This window comes from Hypomesus nipponensis, chromosome 18 (genome assembly GCF_054491055.1).
Source record: "Hypomesus nipponensis isolate SF chromosome 18, ASM5449105v1, whole genome shotgun sequence".
Taxonomy (NCBI): domain Eukaryota; kingdom Metazoa; phylum Chordata; class Actinopteri; order Osmeriformes; family Osmeridae; genus Hypomesus; species Hypomesus nipponensis.
The window spans coordinates 5065460-5091886 of NC_140378.1; the positions used below are offsets into that span (position 1 = coordinate 5065460).

The 26427-nt window shown below is 42.6% G+C and overlaps 3 protein-coding genes across 6 annotated transcripts; all 3 read left to right on the forward strand.

The window, feature by feature from the left end:
* The first annotated feature begins 711 nt into the window (after positions 1-711).
* Positions 712-6707, forward strand: LOC146251649 (cysteine and glycine-rich protein 1-like). Of its 2 annotated transcripts, XM_084680983.1 has the most exons (7): positions 712-845; positions 1464-1591; positions 4403-4516; positions 5048-5216; positions 5305-5434; positions 5590-5683; positions 5848-6707. In XM_084680983.1, the coding sequence occupies exons 3-7, from the start codon at positions 4408-4410 to the stop codon at positions 5922-5924; spliced, it is 579 nt and encodes a 192-aa protein (XP_084537109.1). In that variant the 5' UTR covers positions 712-845; positions 1464-1591; positions 4403-4407; the 3' UTR covers positions 5925-6707. The 2 variants fall into 2 exon arrangements, with proteins under 2 accessions (XP_084537109.1, XP_084537110.1); XM_084680984.1 differs by lacking the exon at positions 712-845 and having other exon boundaries at positions 1357-1591.
* Positions 6708-8530: 1823 nt separating this feature from the next.
* LOC146251650 (L-rhamnose-binding lectin CSL2-like) lies at positions 8531-11002 on the forward strand. 3 transcript variants are annotated; one of them, XM_084681221.1, is made up of 9 exons: positions 8531-8694; positions 9628-9657; positions 9735-9779; positions 9889-10024; positions 10098-10207; positions 10309-10353; positions 10473-10608; positions 10687-10796; positions 10883-11002. In XM_084681221.1, the coding sequence occupies exons 1-9, from the start codon at positions 8661-8663 to the stop codon at positions 10906-10908; spliced, it is 672 nt and encodes a 223-aa protein (XP_084537347.1). In that variant the 5' UTR covers positions 8531-8660; the 3' UTR covers positions 10909-11002. The 3 variants fall into 3 exon arrangements, with proteins under 3 accessions (XP_084537347.1, XP_084537348.1, XP_084537349.1); XM_084681222.1 differs by having other exon boundaries at positions 10137-10207; XM_084681223.1 differs by having other exon boundaries at positions 8555-8630.
* Positions 11003-12270: 1268 nt separating this feature from the next.
* On the forward strand, positions 12271-20154 carry LOC146251651 (L-rhamnose-binding lectin CSL2-like). Its single transcript, XM_084681225.1, has 9 exons — positions 12271-12853; positions 15559-15588; positions 15676-15720; positions 15868-16003; positions 19150-19259; positions 19338-19388; positions 19622-19760; positions 19838-19947; positions 20031-20154. The coding sequence occupies exons 2-9, from the start codon at positions 15573-15575 to the stop codon at positions 20045-20047; spliced, it is 624 nt and encodes a 207-aa protein (XP_084537351.1). The 5' UTR covers positions 12271-12853; positions 15559-15572; the 3' UTR covers positions 20048-20154.
* The last annotated feature ends 6273 nt before the right edge of the window (positions 20155-26427 follow it).

Below are 26427 nucleotides of genomic sequence, written 5' to 3' on the forward strand. Positions count from 1 at the left end.
ATATTAGTCTTTTAACAGAGAGAGAAAATGAGAGGGGGAATGACAAGTATTCAATAACTGTACTTGATGATAGGGCCATTGTTTTGGGTAGCTCACAAGCAGGGGTGAACATTAGTGTACTACATCTATTTTAGTGCTGTATTAAGTGAGTTCGTAAAGTATCTGCTTTACTTGAGTATAAATATTTTGGAAAGGAAATTACTTTCTATCTAGGTTTCCATAACTCATTATTTTGGAACATACCTTTTGAAGTCAACATATTATTTGTCTTCTTTAAAATGTGGTAGACCATACCCTGTGTCCTTTTAAAGAGAAAACACAAAGCTAAAACGACTCTCTTTCGCTGTCAGTCAAGTTCAACGTGCTTTCTGCATATTTTGAACAGTTAAATTTGAACTTGGCACTGGTGATTGTGGCTACGGTGAATAAAGATGGCTATTCATCACGAAATGTAACTGAATAACGTGACAAGTATTTGCCAGGAGTATCTATGTTTGGATTCAAGTAATGGAGTTGGGTACTTTGTCCACCTCTGCTCATAGCCCTGCTTGTGACCTGATCACTTGCGTAGTATCAGTTCTGCTGTTGTCATGCGAGATACAGGCTTGTTACCTCGCCTCAACTGCTCAGGCTTCAAGCAACATGCGCATGAGAACAAAAACAAGGAAGTATGGGCCAACTTCCTCACCAAACCTCTGCTTTCACTCTCAACCGACCACACACCCTTAGCTTGGTGATCCTGCAGATTGCTAAAGCTGGATCTCACCTGTGTGTAGAAAGGTTTCGCTCTCCTCACTGCTTTTTTAACCACCTGCATTTTGCACGGATCTGTACAAACCGCATGGGTACGTATCTTATGTCTCCGTCTTTTGTTTTCAGCACAGATGAGGATGAGACGAGAGGAAGAGATTGCTGTAGACTATTTGAGGCACAGTTTGCTTCTGGTGAGCATTCCATTCTTAGACTGCCAGTCTGGACAAGAAGGGAGGGAGGGAGGGAGGGAGGAAGGGAGGGAGGGAGGGAGGGAGGGAGGGAGGGAGGGAGGGAGGGAGGGAGGGAGGGAGGGAGGGAGGGAGGGAGGGAGGGAGGGAGGGAGGGAGGGAGGGAGGGAGGGAGGGAGGGAGGGAGGGGAGGGAGGGAGGGAGGGAGGGGAGGAATTGGAAGACATGAAATGTAAACGTTTCATCTAGCTAGCAGGGTTGTATTGTGCTGGCCTATTATATTTATACTCAGGTCACATCACATTCCCTAAATGCTTTCTCTCTCTCTCAGACAGACATACACACATACACACACACGCCCTGAGCCAGCTCTCTAACCTCTCTGGTTACACCCATCAAAGCCCCTCCCTTTTTCACATCTGGGACTGTAGAGCAGCAAGGCACAGCCAGCCAGCCAGCTCCCCGCTTCTCGTGTGTGTTCAGACTGCACACATCAACACAACGATCCTGTTTACCCCACAGCAGCCCAGTACCAGGAGGGTCACTCAACCAGGAAGTTCTGACCAAAGAGCATCTGACCGGACAGCGACTCAGAGGATCCTGCAGGAGTGCAGATTCCAAAACCAACCCCGGAACGAAAACAGTGACAGGTATGTAGCATACATAACTGTTGTGACGATTTTCACATCCAGCCCCCGGCTTTCAACTCTCCTTATGTCTGTCTGCTGCTCCTGTTCACACCCTGTCTGTAACTGTCTCTGTTTACCTCTCTCTTTCCTTCTCTCTCTAAATCTGGGAATTGTGTGTTTACCGAACAGTTTACGGTTTAGGAAACAAAACTAATGCAGTGCTCAGGTTTTTTAAAGATGGAACTGGGGACTTTCACTCAAATCCCAAATGACACCAGCGTATGTGGTGGTTCCTATCACATAGGGGAAGGGCAAGAAACCATTGAAGGTGCTATGTTTATTAGAGTCACTGTACGTCCCCAAACCCAGAGGGAAGATTCATGTAGACCACATACCCTGGAGGCAGCTCTAACACTAAGGCATTGGAAATGCACATTTCAAACCCATCATTATTTGTTTCATAAGTGTACATCACCCTTTTGCCGTTCAAATGGAAATACGATAGATTCATGGTCATCCTAGGCAGTGAGTCTGGTGACTGGTGAGCATCTGGTCAGGTGAAGACCCCTGCAACAGAGCACTGAGAGATTAGAACTGCCCATGGCGTTCAATAAACAGGACTGAATCTGGCTGGCTGTGTGTGGGTCATGGTTGTGCGTGCCTGTACCTGGGTTCTGCACTACTGACGTTAGTGAGGACATGAGTATAGATGAGACTGGTGTCAGACCTGAAGGGTCCAATATTTCCTGTTGTCAGACCGATTGAGGCGGCCACCTTCGGTCTGGCTCTGGGGTGAAGACACTCACATTATACCGTATCCGGAGTATAAATCGCATTAAAAAAAAGTCATGAAGAGGAAAAAACATATATACATCGCACTGGACTATTTCGCATTTATTTCGAAATATATTTCACAAAATCCAAGACCAAGAACAGACATTTCATCTGGAAAGGCAAGTCATTCAACTACACAATAGCACACAGAACAACAGGCTGAATAGTTGTCCGGTATGTTAATGTGACACATTAAAAGTTATTCAACTACACACAATAGCATAAAGCAGTGGTGCTCAAACCTGTCCATAGGCTACCACCTGTCCTGCATGTTTTAGACGTTTCCCTAACGACACATTCATTTGAATCAGGTGTGTTGGAGCAGGGAAACATCTAAAACATGGCAGGACAGGTGATACTTCAGGACAGGTTTGAGAACCACGGCATTAATAGCATACCTTGGAGGCTGAATAGGTTAAATTAGCATAACAAGCTAGCGAGTCCAACAAGCAAGTTAACGGTAAGCTATTCACCAACCTCCCGCAGTCTCATTCCACCTCACTGAATCCTTTGAACTTGTTGGTTCATGTCAGTCAGTGGGCTATTAACATTTAAAAACATGTTAATTTAAATATATTTTGATATATAAGTCACATCCGACTATATGTCGCAGGACCAGAAAATAAGGGGAAAAAAGTGGGACTTATAGTCGGAAACATTTTTGTTGTTTGCAATTATATTGTAGTATTATGCATACAGCCATTTAAAGTCAACTTATATTTGTGATATATGTAAGTTTGAGAGGGTCTATATTTTTAACATGCATAATGTGTAATAGATTAATAAAGAACCACTGTCCAGTTCCTGTGCCTAACCAAACACTTTTTTTAATGGTCATGTCACTGAACTTTTAAGTTTCTAATTTTCTCCAGTTCGTCAACTCTGGTTTTCTGAAGTTGCAGTTCAGTCTTGGTGAGGTTCAGTTCCTTGTTCTGCTCCTCTACCTCCGTCTCATTTGCCAAAAGTCTGGAACCTATGAGCAGACAGTTCAGCTTCTTGGGCTGGAATAGGAAATAAGATTGTTCCAAGTGTTTGATCGAAAGTAGAACACACACATCAACTGGGATACTATAAATGACATTCAATACCTGCAGTCACTCTGGCTAGTTGTTCTACGTTACACAGAATAAGATAAACTTGCACTTTTTTAGTTTAAGTTACCCCCATGGCTACATGAAAGAAAAGCAAGGCCATTGAAGATCCATATTAATATGGAATGATTAGGTTTTCGGTCCTGGCATATTAAAACACTATGCAGGAATGTTATAGAATTTGTGAAAGATGGCAAGCAAGGTAGACTGATCGTTATTCTAGTAACTTCACTCCTTCACCACTTTAGGTCAGTCTGGCCGAACACCAAGTAAAACATTTGCCAGCATGTCTGCTACCAACAGTTATGACTCATGCAGATTGCAGACACATTTCATAGCGGATCAGACTTAACACAGCCCAAACACTTGTCTGTGGAAGTGTTGATTTAACAATGTTAATATCTGTTTGAAGCTTTTTGTGTGGGTCCATAATGTGAGTGTGTTAGTGTGTTTGTTTGCATGCTCTTTACTGCTCATTTAAAGTGGGATTTCAGAGGGTGTGACTGGAAATACACAGGAAACATGTCAGTGACCCGCAGGAAGCCGCAAATGAAACATTCGCCTTTTTGCTTTGAAAACACTTGAGTCACTCTTGAGACACACAAAACCTTCTGTGGTAAAACATTCCCTAGGAAACAGTTTCCTGTATTGTCACACCTACAAACATATGAGTCTACAAGGGGTTACAGCTTGGAGTACCTATGTCAGACTACTCAGACACATCTACGACATGCCAAAATAAGACCATCTAGGTAGCCTTATCCTCCAAAGAGTAAAAACCTACTGTTCAGTTTATATTGTTTTTCAATATCCACAACCCCACTTGTGTAACGCTTTCCACCATTAACTACGTTTTCCTCTCTCATCCTTGTAACCATTGCCTTTCCTTGTGTTTGCGTGTGTGCAGGCAGGATGCCATTGGGTGGAGGCAACCAGTGTGGCTGCTGCCAGAAGACTGTGTACTTTGCTGAAGAAGTACAATGTGAGGGGCGGAGCTTCCACAGATCCTGCTTCCTGTGCCGTGAGTAAACACCTCCTCTCCTATGGTCACCACGGCCTGTCCACCAGGGTTAGTGACAGTGAAACCAACTGATAAACCCATACGTTATGCCCATGTTGTTGTCTAAACCTCAGGAACACTTTCCCAAAACTATGATATCTGATCGTCCTTCTCTTTACCTACATGACCATCCTCCCCTCTGGATAAATACTCCACACATTAGGATCATTCTTTATTACATACATTGTAGGATGGCTATAAATAAAAAGCAACCAAAAGCAACTATCAGAGTGTGTGGTTTGGTGTTCCATTCTGTTCAGTCAGAATGTCAGGAATGTACTCCCCAGAGAGAGGGGGTTGTTTGCTGAGGCCTCGTGGAATGGAACTTGCACATATTTGTGTGATCGATGAGATACTGTATGCCGATTCACTCCTTATGTAGTCAAATGAGATACGAGTGGTATGATAATGTATAGGGTAATGTATATGATAACGCCTCAAATTCAGATGAATACAATGTGTGCATGAATGTGTCTCTGTGTGTTTAAACAGTGGTGTGCCGGAAGAACCTGGACAGTACTACAGTGGCGGTTCACATGGATGAGATTTACTGCAAGGCCTGCTATGGCAAAAAGTATGGTCCGAAAGGCTACGGCTATGGCCAGGGAGCTGGGACCTTGTCCATGGATAAGGGGGAGTCGCTGGGCATCACCCACACTGAGTAAGTGTGACACCCTTCTGATGACAGTAACCTAGGTTACAGCCTTGTATCAATAGTAACTCTGTCTCTCTCTGTTGTTCCCTCCTAGACCAGCCCCTCACCAACCCACCAACAACCCAAACCCCTCGAGATTGGCTCAGAGGTTTGGAGGGTCTGACGTGTGTCCTCGCTGCAGCAAGGCTGTCTATGCTGCTGAGAAGGTGGTGGGGGCAGGGAACGTAAGTGAACACACAGACATGCCGTATTTGCGCTCGTACAAAATGGCGGGAAAGTGGAAATGGGGTGTCAGTGTTTATGGCTTGGGTTAGCGTGAGTTGGTGTGAACAACGCATGCATGTCCTGGATGAGCTGTCATGTCTCCGTTCATCTCCAGGCCTGGCATAAAAGCTGTTTCCGCTGTGCCAAGTGTGGGAAAGGCCTGGAGTCTACCACTTTGGCTGACAAGGATGGAGAAATCTACTGCAAAGGTCACACACACACACACGTGCATACATACAATGGCTACAATGACATCATTGTAATTGGCAAGATAGGCATTAGGCTCACAGTCTGGAAACACAAGTTCTTAAAAAAAACACAAAAAATATATATTTTTTGTTGTTACCTCACCTCCTCTTGTTTGTGTTTTCAGGGTGTTATGCCAAGAACTTTGGCCCCAAGGGCTTCGGCTATGGACAGGGTGCCGGCGCACTTGCACACGCTCAGTAGAGACTCGTACAGCAGACGGTGGAGAGAGGGCCGTCCACACAGACGTGTCCACACAGCAGTCAAGACAGAATCTTACTTTGTGTGACGGTAGGGAAGTGAGGGGACAGATCTGTTTGAGGCTCTGTCTCAATGACATGCCACAGAGAGAGGACCAACCGCCTCCATCTTTTTGCTGCCCCTCGCCTCCCTCTTTCTCTGTCGCTCGCTCTTTCTCCCACCTCTAGGGAGAACATGAGAACAAACTGCTGAAAATCATCACATCATGAACATACATTTGATCAGCTTGCGTTCACAGAATTATAGGAAATGCCATCATGCTTTGAATTGCCTCAGAATACATTGATAGATTATTTGATACTGTAATATGTTATGATATGACATGATGCATGATCTGAGCTCCCACTTTAGTGTCAGCCTCATGTTTCTCCCTTCACCTCAGTTTAGCCCATAAAACTACTGTTAGTGATGATTGGCATGCATGCATACTAAGCTGTATTAAACACACATATGTCAGAACAGTTCAATAAAATGTATTTCAACACATTATTGCAATATCTGAGCTCATGGATGTCAGGAACAGAGTTTGTGACCGTGTTCATATGTACAGTAAGTGTGGGGGTGCAGTAGGGTCAAACGGTGCACCAAATGATTCATTATTTGTTATTGTACCAAAGCATCTGTACTTGTACTTTACCGTTTTAATTCGTATTTGATGTTGCATATTTACATGTATTCATTTAGCAGACGCTTTTTTTCACATTAAAAGGGTGAGGTGTCATGACACAGAGGTTCTGATGAACTGATCCTTGCTACGTGTTGTAGCATAACATATTTACTTTTTGCTACTCATTTATTGATTTACAAACGTAATATTACATCAACTTTAGAAAATACTGACAGAATACATCAAATACATGTGCAAATACAGTCACAGTAAGAACAGTGACTGTATTTGCAGTACTTACCAGAGTACACTGACTGGTGTCCACATCAAATAAACACTGCCTTTTTTCCAGATTAAGACTTGTCATAGACTGAAAACCTTTTCAATGGAGATTTTCCATACTTCCTTTATTCCCATTCCTTACTTTAGGACTAGGTGATTGGTTAGTCTAGGCAGTACCGGTCCTAGCACATTTGGCAACTTAAGCTAGATTTATCACCAGCACCTCCCCCCCCCACCCACAACACAGACATATGACGTCGCCCTTTGCTGGTAGTGCGGGAGGGTTAATTAATGGATGCACTTCGGAAAATGCCGCCCCCCTCTTCATACCGTCCTAAGCGGCTGCCTATGTCGCCTAAAGGAAGGATCAGCTCTGAGTCTAGGTGACTAGTCTAGGAAAATTGATGTCTGGGAAACTCGGCCCAAGAGTTAGAAAAACCAAACCAGCCTTGGCAAGGACGTGCTGGGAAGGTATTTAAAGTTTAAACCCATAGCCCAGTGTTTGGGGAGGGAGTGAAACTGCTCATTAGGGGAATGTAGTGCAGGTGTATGAGAGGTAGTAACTCCTCCGGTGACCTGGACCTTTGGTCTGGGCTAGAAGTGTGACAGTCACACAGTCAATCATTCAAACAACAAAACATTGAAAACATTCATCAATTTATATGTATGAGTGTGTGTTGTGGTTGTTACATGTAGTGTGTGTTGTGGTTGTTACATGTAGTGTGTGTTGTGGTTGTTACATGTAGTGTGTGTTGTGGTTGTGACATGTAGTGTGTGTTGTGGTTGTTACATGTAGTGTGTGTTGTGGTTGTTAGTTTCCAGACAGGTCAGTCAAACACACCAGGGTCAAGATCAGGAGCGAATCTAGGTTCCCACTTTTGGGGGGGCTAAGCCCCTAGATAAAACCTATTTTTCTTGTGACCCAGCAAAAGTAGGGGGGTCTGGGGGCATACATTTGTGAAAATATGCTTTTAAATAGTGTCCTCGAGTGGGTTTTAGGAAGAGAAATGAAAAGAAAAAAGAAAGAATGTTGAAAGTTTTTTTTTTTTTTTATCTGGGGGGGCTAATGAAACTTTTGGGGGGCCTCCAGCCCTAACCTTAACAACCAAGTTCAAGACAGACAGTACTGTTTGTGGGGAATATCGCTTTGGTTTTGTTCTTTTTAGTCTTTTGGTGGTCGCGAAAATCTAGAAATCCTTCAAAATGTTGCTCTCAAGAGTTGTTGATGCAAATCTGAATCTCCGCATCGTCAGGTGATATTGTATACTTCATTGGGCATTATCCCTTACATAATGTCCATGTATAAATCTTAATATTTTAATGAAAACATGTTTTAAGTTGTGATTTACCACCACCGGCACGTCACCGGGCCTGTGGTCATCGTGGCCCCGAGGGGTGTGGCCCCCGCTGCGCCAGGCGTCCCTTATTTTTCAGTATTGAAAGTGGCCACCCTAACCCAGCAATATTTTCAAATGCTTGTCCCAGGCATCACCACATCCTTAATTATCCTGTGTTTTTCAAACATTGGTGATTCATCTACCACAATTAGAACAAACATGGTTCAGCTGGTCAACCAGCTAATTATTAAAATCTGGTGTTTTGGATTAGGGTTGAAATAAAACACCACCTTACCCCCCTGCAAATACAATGACTAGTTACACCCCTACATATCCAACACATGCTGCTGCCAAGTGGGGGATTTGACTTGCTATTTGTTCATGAGTGGGAATCTTAGTCTCTATTGATACAAGTTGTCTGAGGTGAGGTTGTTATTTATATCTAGAAACACCATGAGTCCTCGTGTCACGCTGGGTGCTCTGATCTGTAAGTATCTGGTCTCTCTGGGCAGCTCCTTGGAGAACTGAAGGATTAGTTTATATTTACATGAGTTTGATGTAGAATTAGATTATGGTTTGTGACTGGATTCACTGTAAGGTAACTTAAGATATTAATCTTTGAGTGATTTGTGCATAACACCCAGTGTTACATATACACCCAATGCAGGCAATGGGAATGAAATATGTGTATTTTATTGTATTTATGTTTCTAGGGGGTTAAATAATGAACATCAACCAAAACTCTTCCCCCACGGTTTTAAAGACTAGTAAACTGAACATTGTATTAATATTTGACAAATAATGCCATACCATTTGGCTATGGGTTAAATCAGAGCAAAAATGGTCAAAGGTTTAATGGGTATTCAATAACATTCCAAAAGAATTACAAGGCAAATGTTACAAAATGAAGGTTTAAATACTTACCTACTCGATCATGATTATTGTAAATCTGAGAAAACAAGAAGTGAGGAAAGGAGTAGGAGAAGCCAGAGCTGAAGTCCTGAGAAGATCCACAAAATCCACAGAACAACGCTTCATAATTCCCTTTTATACCAAACCATTATCCGTAGAACAACCAATCAGACCCCATCTTGACCCTTATCAACATATGACTAGCAATGCTACAGTAAGTTACACAATGAGGTGGGAGACTCATCAAGTAGACTGTCCAGCAACTCCAGATGTTAGCATATGAGCGGTAGGTGCCGGGTGACACCTAGCCTTGCATCACTACAGTGTATTGTTAATGAACTGTGAAGGGGTGTGGGTGAGTATCTCGTCTTTCCACAAATATCCAGAATGAGTTGTAGATGTTGCAAATGGAACTGGGACCAAGTCCAACTGTATATGATGCTCTAGAAATATTAACAGTCCATAATTGACCAACTGCCAGATAGTGATTGGTCTTTCTGTCTTTCAGTGCTGGCATGTTGTATGTCTACAAGAGCAGGTAAATCTAAGAAGAACCTGATTGTCCGATATGTTTGTAAATATGTAAACGATTGACAATTATTTGTACATTTTCAGTGACCGCAGACATCTGTGAAGGTCAGCAGGCCACCCTGAACTGTGGTACGTTGTTACACTGTTAGTTTTACTGTTGTCCTGCCATAACGTTTTTCATTGCATTCAAAAGTTACATTACTACTACATAATGTACACTACTACATACTGTTTCCAGAGAGTTCTCTGATCAACGTGGTCAGTGCGAACTATGGACGCACAGACAGTGTGACCTGCATCTCTGGTCGTCCAGCCAATCAGATTAACAAGACAGACTGCATCAACCCCACAACCTCCCTTTTGGTGGCGAGCATGTAAGACATACACGCACACACAGACATGTGCTCTCTCTCGCACACACTTATTTTGCTCCTTCCACCTTCCCAGATGCAATGCAAAGTTAAGTTGTTCTCTGGATGCCTCCAGCTCTGTGTTCTCTGATCCCTGTTATGGAACCTACAAATACCTGGATGTTGCCTACACCTGCATTCCCCCAAGTTAGTATTGTGTGTGTGGTGTGTGGTGTGTGGTGTGTGGTGTGTGGTGTGTGGTGTGTGTGGTGTGTGTGTGTCACTGACATCTATTTGTACTGTTTCAGTGAGGACAGTGATCTGTGAAGGTCAGCAGGCTACCCTAAACTGTGGTATGTTGTTGCACTGAATGCTGTTACCCTGCTATACTGTTATAGTTCCACACTGCATACACTCAATCAACAATAATATTGATGGTAAGAAAGCAGAAGTATTTTCTTCCTGTTTCCAGGGAGTTCTCTGATCAACGTGATCACTGCAAACTATGGGCGCACCGACAGAGTGACCTGCATCTCTGATCATTCAGGCAATTGGATTACCAAGACCGACTGCATCCTTTCCACAACCTTCCAGATGGTGGCTATTATGTAAGATGCATGTGTACACACTCACACACATGGACTCGCTCTCTCGCACATTAATTTAGCTCCTTTCCACCTTCCCAGGTGCGATGGAACGACAAGTTGTTCTCTGGATGCCTCCAACTCTGTGTTCACTGATCCCTGTTATGGAACCTACAAATACCTGGATATTACCTACACCTGCATTCCCCCAAGTTAGTGTGTGTGTGTGTGTGTGTGTTGTGATGTGGTGTGTGTGGGGTGTGGGGTGTGTGTGATTCTGGTACACTTACTGTTTCAGTGAGTCTTGTTGGAGACCCCTCCTGAACCACTCCTGGACAACTCGAGTAACAGCCTGGACTTGGATGTGAACCTATTCCAATGACAGACAAATTCAATTTTGAATAAATTCCTAAATTGACATGTATCAGTGTGTTGTGGTTGTTTCCAGATAGGTCAGAAACACATCAGGGTCAAGATGATCAGTGATACAGATTTATTAAACCCACTGAGAGCAAAGAAGTCCAGAGTAAAGCTCTGAGTAAAAAAAAAAAAAACTTGGTTTTTAAATACTTTCCCAGGCATCACCACATCCTTAATCTTGTTTTCTTAATCGAGTGTTCTTAGGCAAAATGTAGACCCATATGAAATGTTAACAGGAAGGGTTAGCAGAGCATATTGACGGTACACCAATTCATTTTCTCAAACTGTTAGCTGCGCCAGAAACCCTTTTAACCCCTCTCAGCTCAGTGAGCTGTGTAGACAATATAGCACACAGGGTCTGTTGACCAGACGCATCATACCACACCTGTCCTCTATGAACACAATGACTAGTTACACAAAACATATCCAACACATGTAGCTGCCAAGTTGGAGATACATCTTGCCGTTTGTTAATGAGGGTGAAGTTTAGCCTGATACTGTAATATGTTATATGACATGATGTGTGATCTGAGCTCCCTCTCTCCTGCCTCAAGTGTTACTCTCGTTTCAGCTCAGTTTAGCCCATAACACGTTGGCGATGATTGGCAGGAATGCATACAAAACTGTATTACAAACACATGTCAGAGAACAGTTCAATAAAATGTATAACAACACATTATTGCAATATCAGAGCTCATGGATGTCAGGAACAGAGTTTGAGACGTGTTCATATGTACAGTAAGTGTGGGGGTGCAGTAGGGTTAAATGGTGTCAGCACCAAATCATTCATTATTTGTTTCTGTCCTGAAGCATTTTTACTTGTACTTTACTGTTTTAATTGTTATTTGATGTAAAGGGTGAGGTATCATGACAAGTGAAACACCTGACACACACAGAGGTTCTGATTAACTAATCACTGCTGCCTGTTAAAGCATAAGAGTTACTTTTTGCTACTCATTTGATTACTAACATAATATTATGTAAACTTTAGAAATACTAACAGAAGACTCACGTGCAAATACAGTCAATGTAAGAAAATCACATTTAACAATAGATACAGAATCTGTAAAAGACATAACCACATCAGAGTACACTGACTGGTGTCCACATAAAATAAATGTCGTGTGGGTTTTGTCTTCTTTTTAAGGGGTGGTCTATGCATGTGGATAATCTGTGATGGGGATGGGAATGGTTGTGTTATGGAGCAAACTGTACAATGCCAGCACGGGTTCGGGCTTTCCGCTGCTCTGCTCTTTTATCCGCTTGCTAATAGACACTCAGCGATTGCCGTGCGGGGACCAATTAATCGGACACGGCTGCAGACTGTTAGCAAGATTGAGTGGCCAACCCAGATTGGTGGAGTCCCAATTGGACTGGATATAAAAAGACTGACAGCGGAGAGATGAAGGGAGGGCCCGTACACAGGACTACACGACTAGTCAAGGCGACGGGTTGGTATCCACCGTCGCTTTCCTCCGCGATACTGGGCAGTTTATGGGCTACGGCTGTTACGGGATCCATGCTGTCTACTTCGTTCGAGCCTGAGAGAAGGGGAGCGGAGACATCGGACGAGCGAGATTATTCTGCGCTCTCAAATACTATTAAGAGGAACGGTGACTCCAACACCCATTGCTTTGTAAACGGGTGACGGTGGTTGTGAAACCTTGAGGATTCACCGTTTGTTTGTTTATTCCATTGGCAGGTTCAAAGCGGTACGGATTCCACCGCCTGGACTTCTCGGAGAGACCCAGAGGAGTGACGTTACCCAGGCGGGGGGAGAAACCACCGCAAAGGAATAGTTTCGTTCACTCGAGGACGGGTGGTTCAGCTTGACTTTTCCAGTCTCTAGGTTGGACAGTTTTCGTGTGTATATATTTTTGTTCGGTCGTTAGAGTCCCCGACCGAACGGACGTTTTTTTTCTTCCTATTTTTTCTGTATGTTTGTCTGCTGGCCTGGACAGGGGGTAGTGTTGGGGCTGTGCTTTATGGGAGGTGCAGGTAGAGGCTTGGGGATCCCTGTGTGCACGTGTGAGCATGACGTGTGGGCTGCTACCTGTGTTGCTGTGTGGCTATATGGTTCCTGTGAATTTGTGTGCGGGATTGACCGGTGAACCGTTGCAATGTGCTGTTGCTGTGTACCCCCTTGCCATGTGGTGTTTCACCCTAGTTTTAAATACCCTAGCCCTACCGGGTGCCCAAAATTGGCCTGTGCCCTTCATTAGACCGGTTCCAGGGGTAGCTTTGAGAATTTAAAATAAGTATTTTCTAAAAAATAAATAAACCTGTCTCTGTGTCCTGGGATTCATTTGCCTTGTGGGATTGCTCGCCCCTAGGTGACAAACACAGCCCAAAAGCAGGCCTATATAAGAGACCAGACGGAACAATATGATTACATAGAAAATAATCTGTGACAAGTTTGTTTGTGATAGTTGTGACACAACAGTGCAAATCCACAGAACCAAACCAAAAATGGTGTATTCAGCATCAGAGAATCACAAAAGTTTGGCACCAAGTATCAGGAACTGGAAAACATTAAGGCCCTGTTTCCAAGACATGGATTACTGTAAGACTTGTAGACTGATTTCTTTTTAATGGGAGATATTCATTTCTCTTACATTGACATTCAGTCATTTAGCAGACGCTCTTATCCAGAGTGACTTACAGTAAGTACAGGTACATTCCCCCGAGGCAAGTAGGGTGAAGTGCCTTGCCCAACGTCATTTTGCACTGCAAGGAATTGAACTGGCAACCTTCTCATTAGTTTTTTACAATCACTATGACAATTTTTGTAATACTTCTAAAAAATTCCTAAACTCTTAATGTGCTAACACACCTATATGACACATTTGACAAAACTGTTAATTTTATGCTCAAAATCACACATTGTAAACTAAACTCAAACACTTAATTGTTATAACACAAAAATACACCAAACAATACACCATGTCTACTAAAACATTAACACACCTTCTTTCCATAGGAACATTTAGTCAATCACAGCACAGACATAAAAAAACACTAACATCATCACAGTATATAGATTATAGATTGTGTTTGCAATGCAGTTTCTTTTGAAGCCTCTACATGTTTGTTCTGTTGGGTTTAGTAAATGCATGCATTCTGTTTCTTTTGCTGCAGAAATTCAGAACAAAAAATGAATGACCCCTCTGAGTAGCTTTATAGAATGTACGGTTACTGTATTGAAAAAAGAAGACAGAAACACAGAAAGTGTTTCTGACAGAAACATAATTGCTACAGTAAAGGCTTGATTTGCAACAGGACATTACTGCTAGAAATATGCAATATAGCTGCCATTTACAGTATTTCATCAGTTACCCTATCTCTGGCCCTTCTCTGAGCGCCACCACACATTCTAAATCCTCTCCCTTGCTCTTGTCCCACTCCTCTCCCTTGTCCTGGTACTTGTCTTCCTACCCTCGTGCAGGGATTATTCTTATTTCTTCATGTTGCTCTGTATTGTTCTTTTTCCACACAAAATCAGCCCAAAGAGGTCCTCCTTATTTACCATATGGTCATGCGAGTGAAAGAACCTCAACACGTGATTGTTTCCTAGTTAGAAATCAGCTGTAATTTACAGTATTTGGAATAAAATACAGTGGATACATTTGTGTTTCAATTCACAATATGAACATCTGTTCGCTTTGACTTTAGCCAATACTGTGAGTTAGGTTTTGAACCTAATGTTATCTGTTATGACGCACAGTGTGAAAGCATTGGTAAATTGGGCAGACAAACCTATTGTTTCGGTCTTGGTTGAGCTTGTGTGTAAAAGAAGTTCAAGCTTTTTAAATTTGTGTTTACTCTATGCATTTTGTGTCAAAGCAACAAGAAATGTGTTCATTGTATAGCCAACACAAACGGATGTTGTGCTCAAGAGTTTAGAAACCTTGTTAAAAGTATTGAAAACATTTTCATAGTGATTACAAAATACTGTATTAGCCCGATTCCCAGACCGCTCAGCCATATGAACCCCTCTTACTTTGGGACGAGGCTTAATCCACATCCGGGAAATTTGGCTTAAGAGTTAGACCTTTGTGTCCAATATGAATACAAAGACTGGTCAAACACCACCTGCCTTCTGTAAACACAATGACTGGTTACACACCTACATATCCAACACATGCAGCTGCCAAGTAGGGGATTTATTTAGCTATTTGTTCATGAGTGGGAATCTTAGCCTCTATAAAACGAGTTGTCTGAGGCGAGGTTGATATTCGTATAATATCTAGAAACACCATGAGTCCTCGTCTCACGCTGGGTGCTCTGATCTGTAAGTATCTGGTCCGTCTGGGGATGGGGGCAGCTCCTTGGAGAGCTGAACGACCAGTTGATGTTTACATCATTAAAGCTTGTCTGTGTTTGAGGTTGTAGAACTAGATTTGTGAATGGATTCATTGTTGGGTGAATTATAAAGCTCCCATTATGAAAATGTAAAGATAATATGAGCACAATTCCACAGACACTGTGACGCTTTTCAAAAACACTTTCAGGTAAACTGCCAGATTGTGATAGTGGTCTTTGTGTCTGTTACAGTGCTGGCATGTTGCATGACTACAGGAGCAGGTAAAACTCAGAAGAACCTTGTTGTCTGAGTGAGGATCTGTTTGTGAATGTGTAAACGATTGACATTTATTTTTTATATTGTTTCAGTGACGAGAGACATCTGTGAAGGTCAGCAGAACATCCTGAATTGTGGTACGTTGTTACACTGTTACACTGCTATACTGTTACACTGTTATACTGTTGCCCTGCTATACTGTTATAGTTTTACATTGCATACACTTAAACTACAGTTACATTAATAGTAAGCGAGCATAAGAGGTAATAACTTCCTGTTTCCAGGGAGTTCTGTGATCAACGTGGTCAGTGCTAACTATGGACGCTCAGACAGTGTGACCTGCATCTCTGGTCGTCCAGCCAATCAGATTAGAAAGACGGACTGCATCAACCCCAAAACCTTCCCGTTAGTGGCAAGCACGTAAGACACACACACATACACCAAGTTCAAGTCTTTTATTGTCAGATGCACAGAACCACACAAGGTCAGACTGGGCACTGAAATTCTTAAGACAAGACAACACACGCACCTGGCATAACATAACATAAATTACATCTATGCTAAGCTAGATAAGTTAACCTCTTAAATATACAAATACATATAAATAATACGATATACTAAACCCTAAATACACACAATAACCTATTGCTAACCCTATAAACCTATTCTAAACTAAGTGAAGTACAATAGTGCAATATTACTGATAGTGCAACCAGTAGCTGAAAGTGACAGTGTAAAGTAACTAGTAAGAACTGAATCAAATACCATGTCAATGTCCATTCAGGAGTCTGATGGCAAAGTACAGTAGTGCAATGTTACTGATAGTGCAACCAGTAGCTGAAAGTGACTGTGTGTAAGGTGACTAGTATGAAGTAAATCAATGTCCATATCAATGTCCATTCAGAAGCCTGATGGCCCTTGGATAGAAACTGTTGTCCCGTCTGCGTGTGCGAGAACAAATGCTGCAGTATCGCCTGCCAGAAGGCAACGGGGTAAAGAGAGTGAAGGATGGGTGGGAACAGTCTCTTAGAATCCTGCCGGCTTTTCTTAGGCAACATGTGTGGTAGGTGTCCTGTAGGGCAGGGAGCTTCCTGCCGATGATGAACTCAGCAGAACGGACCACACTACGTAGGGCCTTGCTGTCTGTGCAGCTCCCATACCACACTGTGATGCACCAGTCAGCATGCTCTCTATTGTGCATCAAGTGAGGATGACCCTGCCAAACTTCTTCAGTCTCCTCAGGGACAAGAGGTGTTTCCGGGACGCTTTGACCACCTTGTCCGTGTGAGCAGACCAGGTGAGGTCATTGCTGGTGTTTGCCCAAAGGAACCTGAAGCAGCTGACCTTCTCCACTTCGGATCCGTTGATGCATAGGGGTGCATGCTCCTCCTCCTGCTGCCTCCTATAGTCCACAATCATCTCCTTAGTCTTGCTGACGCTGAGAGAGAGGTTATTGTCCTGACACCATGATGTCAGGGTATCCACCTACTCTCTGTAGGCTGACTCGTCACTGTCAGAGATGAGGCCCACGATGGTTGTGTTGTCAGCAAACTTAACAAGGAGGTTGGAGCTGTGCTTTGCCGCACAGTTGTGAGTGAACAAGGAGAACAGGAGAGGGCTGAGCACACAGCCCTGGGGGGTACCTGTGTTGGTGATCAGTGTGGATGAGGTGCGGTCACGATTCTCACCACCTGTGGCCTCCCCGTCAGGAAGTGGAAGATCCACTTGCAGAGGGATGTGCTTAGTCCCAGGTCCACAAGCTTGGAGACTAGTCCGGAGGGGATGATGGTGTTGAATGCTGAGCTGTAGTCAATGAACAGCATCCTCACATACGTATTCCCTTTGTCTAGGTGGGAGAGAACGGTGTGCATAGTCAGAGCGATGGCATCGTCTGTAGACCTGTTGGACCGGTATGCAAACTGCATAGGGTCCAGGGTGGGGGGCAGCGAGGAGCAGACGAATGATTCGACTAGCCGCTCGAAGCACTTCAGAATCAGAATTCGGTTTATTCGCCATGTATGTTATACAAACACAGCATTCACTTTGGAAGGGAGGTGCAAAACGTTAAACATATACGAATCTTAAATTAAGTAAAAGTTTAACTATTTCTAAGAACTAAACAATTTAAATATATACATATATATATATATATATATATATATATATATATATATATATATATATGTATATATATATATATATATAAATAAGAATAAAGAATGAGCTGCATGGGTGGTGAACAGAGCAACAGTGCAATCAGATACTGAGATAAGGTGGCTTTAATTGCCATTCGATGGACTTATAATAGTTAAATAAATGAATGAATGTCAGTGGGATGTCAGAGGTCAGGGCTATCGAGCGATAGTCGTTCATACATGTAACCTTGGTGTTCTTGGGCACAGGGATAGTGGTGGTCCTCTTGAAGTAGGTGGGGAGAACAGACAGGTTAAGGGAGAGGTTGAAGATGTCACTGGAGACCCCTGCTAGCTGGTCAGCGCAGCCCTTGAGGGCCTTACCTGATATGCCGTCTGGGCCAGGTGCCTTGTGAGTGTTGATCTTTTTGAAGCACTGCCTCACCTCAGCTACAGTAATGAAGGCACACCACTGGCTAGGCAGTGTTGGATGTAGCTGGAAACAGTGTCCATGTATTCGTTAATGTCCCCATCTGCTGCCTCCTTGAACATTAGCCAATCAGTGGTGTCGAAGCAGTCCTGAAGGGTCGCCTTGTCACTCCATAGGTGAACTGACCTTGCAACTGGTCTGACCTGTCATAGCTGTAGTTCATATGCATGGAGCAGAAGAATGGAGGTGTGATCAGCCTTCCCAAAAGCAGGGTGGGGGAGGGGTTTGTAACTGCTCTTGAATGTTGTATAACAATGATCCAGGGTCTGGTCTCCACGTGTAAAGAAGTCAATGTGCTGATAGTATTTGGGCAGGACTTTCTTCATGTTGGCTCTGTTGAAATCACCAACAACAATGAAGGCTGCCTCTGGGTGCACATTTTCCAGTCCATTGATAATCCCATACAGTTCATCCAAAGCAGCGGCCTTGTCTGCCTGGGGGGGATGTAGACTGCAGTCATGACGACCGCAGTGAATTCCCGAGGCAGGTAGAAGGGTCTGATTTTTACAGTTAGCAGCTCAAGGACCGGAGAGCAGTGAGATGCTAGTACTGCTACGTCCGTAGCCCATAGAAAGTTAACACAGACCCCTCCGCATGTGCACTTGCCTGAATCAATTGTCCGGTCCTGGCGGAATATGGTGAATCCCGATGGTGTAACCGCCGTGTCGGAGATCTCCGGAGACAACCAAGTCTCGACAAATGCCAGTACAAAGCAGTTCCTGATGTCCCGTCGGAATTTGACACGGGCATTAAGTTCATCCATTTTGTTGTCGATGGACTGAACGTTAGCAAGTAAGATGGTTGGAAAAGCGGATTTGAAGCACCGTTTCCGAGTTCAAACAAGTCAGACACCATGTAAGACACACACACACCATGAACACATGACACCCTCACACACACACACACACACACACACTTTTATTTTGCTCTTTCCACCTTCCCAGATGCAATGGAAAGACAAGCTGTTCTCTGGATGCCTCCAACTCTGTGTTCTCTGATCCCTGTTATGGAACCTACAAATACCTGCATGTGACCTATATCTGCGTTCCCAAAAGTAAGTATTGTGTGTGTGTGTGTGTGTTAGTGTGTGTGTATAGACAATTGACACTGATATCTATTTGTAATATTACAGTTTCAGAGAAGACAGTGATCTGTGAGGGTCAGCGGACCACCTTGAACTGTGGTATGTTGTTACACTGTTACATATTTACACTACTACTTTGCTACACTGTAATGCTGTTACATACTATTACTGTTTCACTTTTACTGCTACACTGATACAGTGTTATACTGCTATACTATTACAATTATACTGTTGCCCTGCAATATTGTTATAGTTTTACACTGCATATACTTAAACAAGAGAGTTTAATCAATAGTAAGCAAGCTTAAGAGGCAATAACTTCCTTTTTCCAGGGAGTTCCGTGATCAACGTGGTCAGTGCTAACTATGGACGCACAGACAGTGTGACCTGCATCTCTGGTCGTCCAGCCAATCAAATTAGAAAGACCAACTGCATCAACACTGCTCGATCACTGCAATTGGTGGCTAGCATGTAAGACACACACACACACACACACAGACATGCTCTCACACACACACACTCACAATTTTCTCCTCCCACCTCTCCAGATGTGATAGAAAGACAAGCTGTTCTCTGGTTGCTTCCAACTCTGTGTTCTCTGATCCCTGTTATGGAACCTACAAATACCTGGATGTTACTTACACCTGCATTCCCCCAAGTTAGTGGTCTTTACATCAGTGTCTGTATGAGGGTGACATTGTGTGTGTATGTTTGATTCTGGCACATGTATTCCTCTTTCAGTGAGTATTGTTGGGTAGAAGGAGAGGACCATTCCTGGAACAGACTGGACCTGGGGGTGAACCTGTTTCAATGACGAAGACTAATTCGATATTGAATATTGAATAAATTCCTCCATTTGCATGTATCAGTGTGTTGTGGTTGTTTCCAGATAGGTCAGAAACACATCAGGGTCAAGATGATCAGTGATACAGGAGGCACTTGATTTACTAAATCCACTGAGACCAAAGAAGTCCAGAGCAAAGCTCTGAGTTAAGACAAACACAACTTAGTTCCAAATACTTGTCCCAGGCATCACTAGCCTTAAGTGTCCTGTTCTTAGTCTGGTGTTATGCAATTATACTCATATGTAATGTAGGCCTAGTGTTCAACCCCTTCCAGCTGGATCATGCAAAACAAGTATTACAGTGCAACGGTTCTTGCCTTCATATTTTCGAGTGTCCACACCGATTTTTATTTCTGGACTCCCAGACACTCATAACAACATAAGCTGAAGAACATCTAATTGGTTAAGGGGTTACTGGGCATTAATCGGGGTGTACTTGCCTTCGGTGAGCACAAACCATTGTTATCTCACATATATATTTATGCACAATAACGTTCTTAGTATGAATAACGTTCTTAGTATGAATTTTTAAAATATGGTGTCGGAGCTTTGACGTCGTGGTAAATACGGCTATAGCCTCCAAACAACCCCAAATAGGTGATTAGTAGCCTACATTCGGGTAGTGTGTATGCGAACCAGTTGATTCAGAAGAAGCCAAATCAAAAGGTACGTGAAGGCCAATATGGTTAACAAATACCTATTCAGGCAAGTAGCATCGCAGAGCTAGTGTAGCTCGCGGTGTAAATCAACAGGCCATCGTGTGTATGCCTTTCTGCTAATAGTGCGATCGAATCGCATTTCATTCCAGCCTGCAAAAGTTTTTATTTTTTCTCCATTTATTTTGTCGTGAATGGTAGTCTAATGTAGTGCGCACGTAGCCCATAGGCCTACTTTCATATTTGCCAGCAAATATGAGATCCAACTTGAAAATCGCCAGTAATATGTTTGTGAATTTGTGACAAATCTGGTGATAGAGGCAGGTGCATGCACAGCTGGGGAACCAGTTAAATTGGGAACCAGTTGGGACTTTATCGGGGAAAGAAGCCCCTTCATGGCGAAACAAAACTGGCGAAAACTCGCTTTGCGTCGTGCCTAACAACTCCCCTTACCTGTTCTAAAATCAGCGCAAACCACGGCCTCTTGGGGCTTATTGCTTAATTATTACACAGCTGTTCTTAACGCTGTAGAAAGCTCCATTCACCTGAATGAGGCTTCCCAACGTTCTGCGGTCTGTTATTGTCTGATAACAGACCGTTTCTGTGAACTTGCACTCTCAGGAAAACGTCCGGCTTCTGAACTGGTTGCAGTTCCACTCTGGTTCCATATGAGGGCGCTCACGGACAAGTGTAGAATGAATGGAGGTCTATGGAGCTTTACCCCTCAAAATCCACTTTTCTCAGGATATAATGTTTTTTCTAGTAAGCCGAAACGAAGTTCACTATATTTTGGAGCAGGTTCATGTAATAGTCTACTGTCTAATAGCTAATGTAATATTGCACATAGGCTATGTTCGTCCTATTTGCCCTAAAGCAAAAAGGTTAGGCTACTAGGGAGTCAGATGGCTGAACGGTTAGGTAATCGGGTGTTTACTCAGAAGGTTGCCAGTTCGATTCCCGCCAGTGCAAATGACATGTCCTTGGGAAAGGCACTTTACCCTTCTTGCCTCGGGGGGAAAAACGGCTGCTAAATACTGTAAATGTACTTAAAGACACCCCTTCCTCTCACAAAGTATGTTCTAAATGGCATAAATGCTGCCAATTAATAATTGACATAACAACTTATTGTAAATGGTTGGTATAGCCTAGCCTATCGGTTAAGGTAGGCCACTTTAAAGAATATGTACACTGTCTGCTCAATTTGATCTTGACATATAGGCTAAGCATTCTGTACCAAATAATATCAATAAACCCACTATTACATGATCTTAATGCAGTGTAACTACTTCAGCATAATGATGCACCTACAATACAAACGTGAGCAAAGGCGTTCAGCAATCGCAATCAAATCAACAGCAACGTGCAATTTAGGTAGCAGGTGAAGAATACAAACAACGAAAATCACCAGTTAACTTAATTTAAATTAGCAAGAACTATAGACTAATACTGTTATGTCCCGGCCTGATCCAGGCCAGGTTTTCTGTTTTTCACAGGTGTTGGCTCCAGGTTTCCTGCCACATACTCCATCCCTCCTGTGAAATGGACACACCTGCAACTCATCCCCTCATCAGCAACCACAGTATTTCAACCCCGGTTTTGGTCACTCATCACCAGTTCAACACTTCTCTTACGTTGTTAGTACCCACTCCTATGCTATGTTTATATAACTTAGCACACTCCTAATAATTCTGTTGTCTCTCTGTCTTTTACAGACCATGCCACATCCTCCTGTTCATCTGCATGCCTGCCACACCTGCCTGCCCCACCGGATCTCCTTTCTCCTTAACCTTTAGAGCACATGTGTCAAACTCCGGTCCTTGAGGGCCGCTGTCCTGCATGTTTTAGATGTTTCCCTGCTCGAACACACCTGATTCAATTAAATGGGTTGTTATAACGACCATTCATTAGAATCAGGTGAGCTGGATCAGGGAAACATCTAAAACATGCAGGACAGCGGCCCTCGAGGACCGGAGTTTGACACCCCTGCTTTAGAGGTAGAGAGAGAGGTAGTATGGTGTTCATTTTAGGGCATCCTCAGATCTCAGATTCAAGTGTCAGACTCAAACGAAAAGGAATCAGGTCTCGGACCAAAAGGGTGAAACGGCATCGGAGTAACCTAAAAGTCATGCAGTCTCAGAAAAACCTCTTTCATCTTCAGAGAAAACTCCAATAGGTCTCGGAAAAAACGGCCTCGGACCAAAAGTCGTCAGTTTTCAAACCAAACGGTATTCTGAAACGGTTTCAAACCAAACAACATCAGAAAAACTTCTGTCTGACTCAGACAAAACTTTGTGATAAAAAAAGTTGTCAGACAGCATTGTCCAATGGCACAATAACAGGCTGAGGAGAGCTGAAATAACAGCTCGAGATGCTTCAGTCCATAAATTCTGTGGGTAAATTAAAATAATTAATATGTTAAATTGTACTCATATAGGGTTATGCGCAGTTTCATTGTAAAATTGTTATTTTAGAATTGCTAGGCTTACTCTGGCTGTAAAGCAATCACCATTAACGTATACCATGAAGGAAACTATTCAAATGAAAAATATGTTGTGTAGCCTACTATCACAGACCTTCTGCTACTTTGTTGTGTTTGTCTAGCTAGCGAACTTAAGTTTGCAACACGTGAAGGCATTCATTTTAAATGCATGGACATAGAAACTGTTCTCTGAATGCCTACAAATACCTGGATGTTACCTACATCTGCATTCCCACAAGTTGTGTGTGTGTGTCACACTTTCTGTTTCAGTGAGTATTGTTGGGTAGGAGTGTACCACTCATGTAACAGCTTGGACATGGATGTGAACCTATTCCAATGACGAAGGCTCCTACATTTGCTTGTATCTGTGTTTTGGTTGTTTCCAGACAGGTCAGTCAGAAGCACATCAGGTTCAAGATGATCAGTGACACAGGAAGCACTCAGTGACACAGGAAGCACTTAGTTTACTAAACCCACTGAGCCCAAAGAAGTCCAGAGCAAAGCTTTGAGTTAAAAAAACAACTTGGTTTCAAATACATTTCCCAGGCATCACCACAATCCTTATCCTGTTTTCTTAATCTAGTGTTCTTATGCAAAATGTAGACCCATATGAAATGTAATATTTATTTAACAGGAAGGATTGTTAGCAGAGCATATTGACACCTATTCATTTTATCATGAACTGTTAGCTGTGCTCGAAACCCCTTTTAACCCTTCTCAGCTCAGTGAGCTGTGTAGACATGCTCTTCTGGTTCTTCCCTTTGGCACTTATTTTTGGGTGGTCACAATATGTGCTTCATGTTTTGGCTACCCGCAATGTTTTCGGGCTATCTTGCTGTTATTGGCCGCATTTCCCAGATTTGTTAAAAAGCTTAGAACGCTCCTAAGAAGCTCTTAGCGTTAAGAGCGTGCCTAAGAAGCTCTTAGCGTTAAGAGCTTCTTAACGAATCTGGGAAACCCGGCCGTTATCAGTGACCTTTGTAAAGCTTTGTAAAGCTCTCTCACTTTGTAAAGCTCTCTCTTGGAAGTCGCTTTGGATAAAAGCGTCTGCTAAATGAATAAATGTAAATGTAGACATTCTAGCACGCTGGGTCTGTTGACCAGACACATCATACAACACACATCATTGTCCTCTATGAACACAATGACTAGTTACACACCTACACATGTAGCTGCCAAGTGGGGGATACATCTTATTGTTTGTTAATGAGGAGGAAGTTTAGCGTGTATTAATACAAGTTGTCTGAGGTGAGGTTATTTGTATTATATCTTGAAACTCCACGAGTCCTCGTCTCACACTGGGTGCTCTCACCTATTTGATACTGTAATATGTTATGATATGACATGATTCGTTTTCTGAGCTCCTTCTCTCCAGCCTCAAGAGTTAGCCTCATGTTTCTCCCTTCAGCTCAGTTTACCCATGAAACTACCGTTAGTAAAGATTGGCATGCATGCATACAAAACAGTGTAAAATGTATTTCAAAACATTATTGCAATATCAGAGCTCATGGATGTCAGGAACAGAGTTTGTGACTGTGTTCGTATGTACAGTAAGTGTGGGGGTACAGTAGGGTTAAATGGTGTACAGCACCAAATTATTAATTGTTACTGTGCTGAAGCATTTTTACTTGTACTTTACTGTTAATTGTTATTTGATGTTACTTATAAAGGGTGAGGTATCATGACAAGTGAAACACCTGACACACACAGAGGTTCTTGGTACGTGTTAAAGCATAACAGAGAGATTTACTCATTTGATTACTAACATCATATTATGTTGACTTTAGAAATCGAGTATCAGGAACTGGACAACAAACACTGAGGCCCAGTTTCCCAAACATGGATGCAGACTTGTGGTAGACTGAAAACATTTTCAATGGAGATCTTCATTTTTCTCTTCCTTTAGGACAAGGATGAATCCATGTCTGGGAAACTCAGACTAAGAATTACACACACCTTTGCTGCAAACAATAATAAGAATAAATATAGCTGCAAGTAGCGATGCAGGTTCCTACTCAAAATGGCAAAATATTATGAAAATGTACATTGGAGAAGGTCAAGTAAAATAAAAACTATATTATAAGTAATGAAAGTAATAAGAACAATTAAAATAAAACCCTTCTGAACATATGCCGCAGTCTTTGCGGTAATCCAGAAAACACAGTCGTTGTGGTTTCCCAATATAAACTAGAGAGCATACAATTTCTGGGGAAATTGTGAGGGTGTGCTTGTGGCTGCCCCAGCTTTCCATACACTCCTGGTGTTTACATATTTCAAAAAGCATTTAAGTGTATGACTACAGTTCTGACCATTGTGTTCCCTTGATAATAAGTTTGTAAAAATGACATGCATCACTCAGATGGAGGAGAGGTGATACTGGTTGGTTGGAAGAGAAGGAGGCCAAATGTAGCTCATGAAGATGCAGCGCTAGATAACTTATTAAATTGTAATCAGATATAAACAACTTGTTGGTTGCCCTATTATGTCCTATTATCCTCCTATTATCTCCCTATTATGTAATTTGAACGCCCTGAACGGCATCATTTGAGTAATGAGGGCAAGCGTAGGCTTATTGATTACTTAAAAAACGTTAAGTTTCATTATGCATCATAGAGGAGCCTAGTTAGAGAAGGATTTAGCAGTTTAATATTAGAAGCCTATTTTATTAATAATTTTCAGAGTAACCTCAAACCTTTCTTTTGTTTCTTTGACCTTACATTTTCTTTGAGGGCTTAGTGGTCTCGGTTTAACATCATTATTTATAGCGACATAATTACCGGACACTGTTAGCTCGCAATGTAGACAAAGAATGCCCCTGCAACAAAGTTGTAACTTGGTAACAAGTAGCCAGCTAGAAACCGAGCAGAAGTTTGTAGCCATATAAAGGCCTATAAATATAGGCTACTTGATTTGGCTGCAAGATTCGCTGATTTTGAGTGTCCAAGATATGATGGATTCTGATCTGGATCAACAGTCTAGCCATGTAGCTAAGGCTTGTCCGGGAAGAGTACATTTTTTTTTTACGGCAAGTCTGGAAGATCAATTTAGGCTAGTGCTACTTGCCCCGATGCACTGGACAAGTTATTAAAACTCAAACAAAATAAAATGCAATGTTAGGCCTACTTCACGTTATGTGCCACTCGTTACGTCTATCGATTT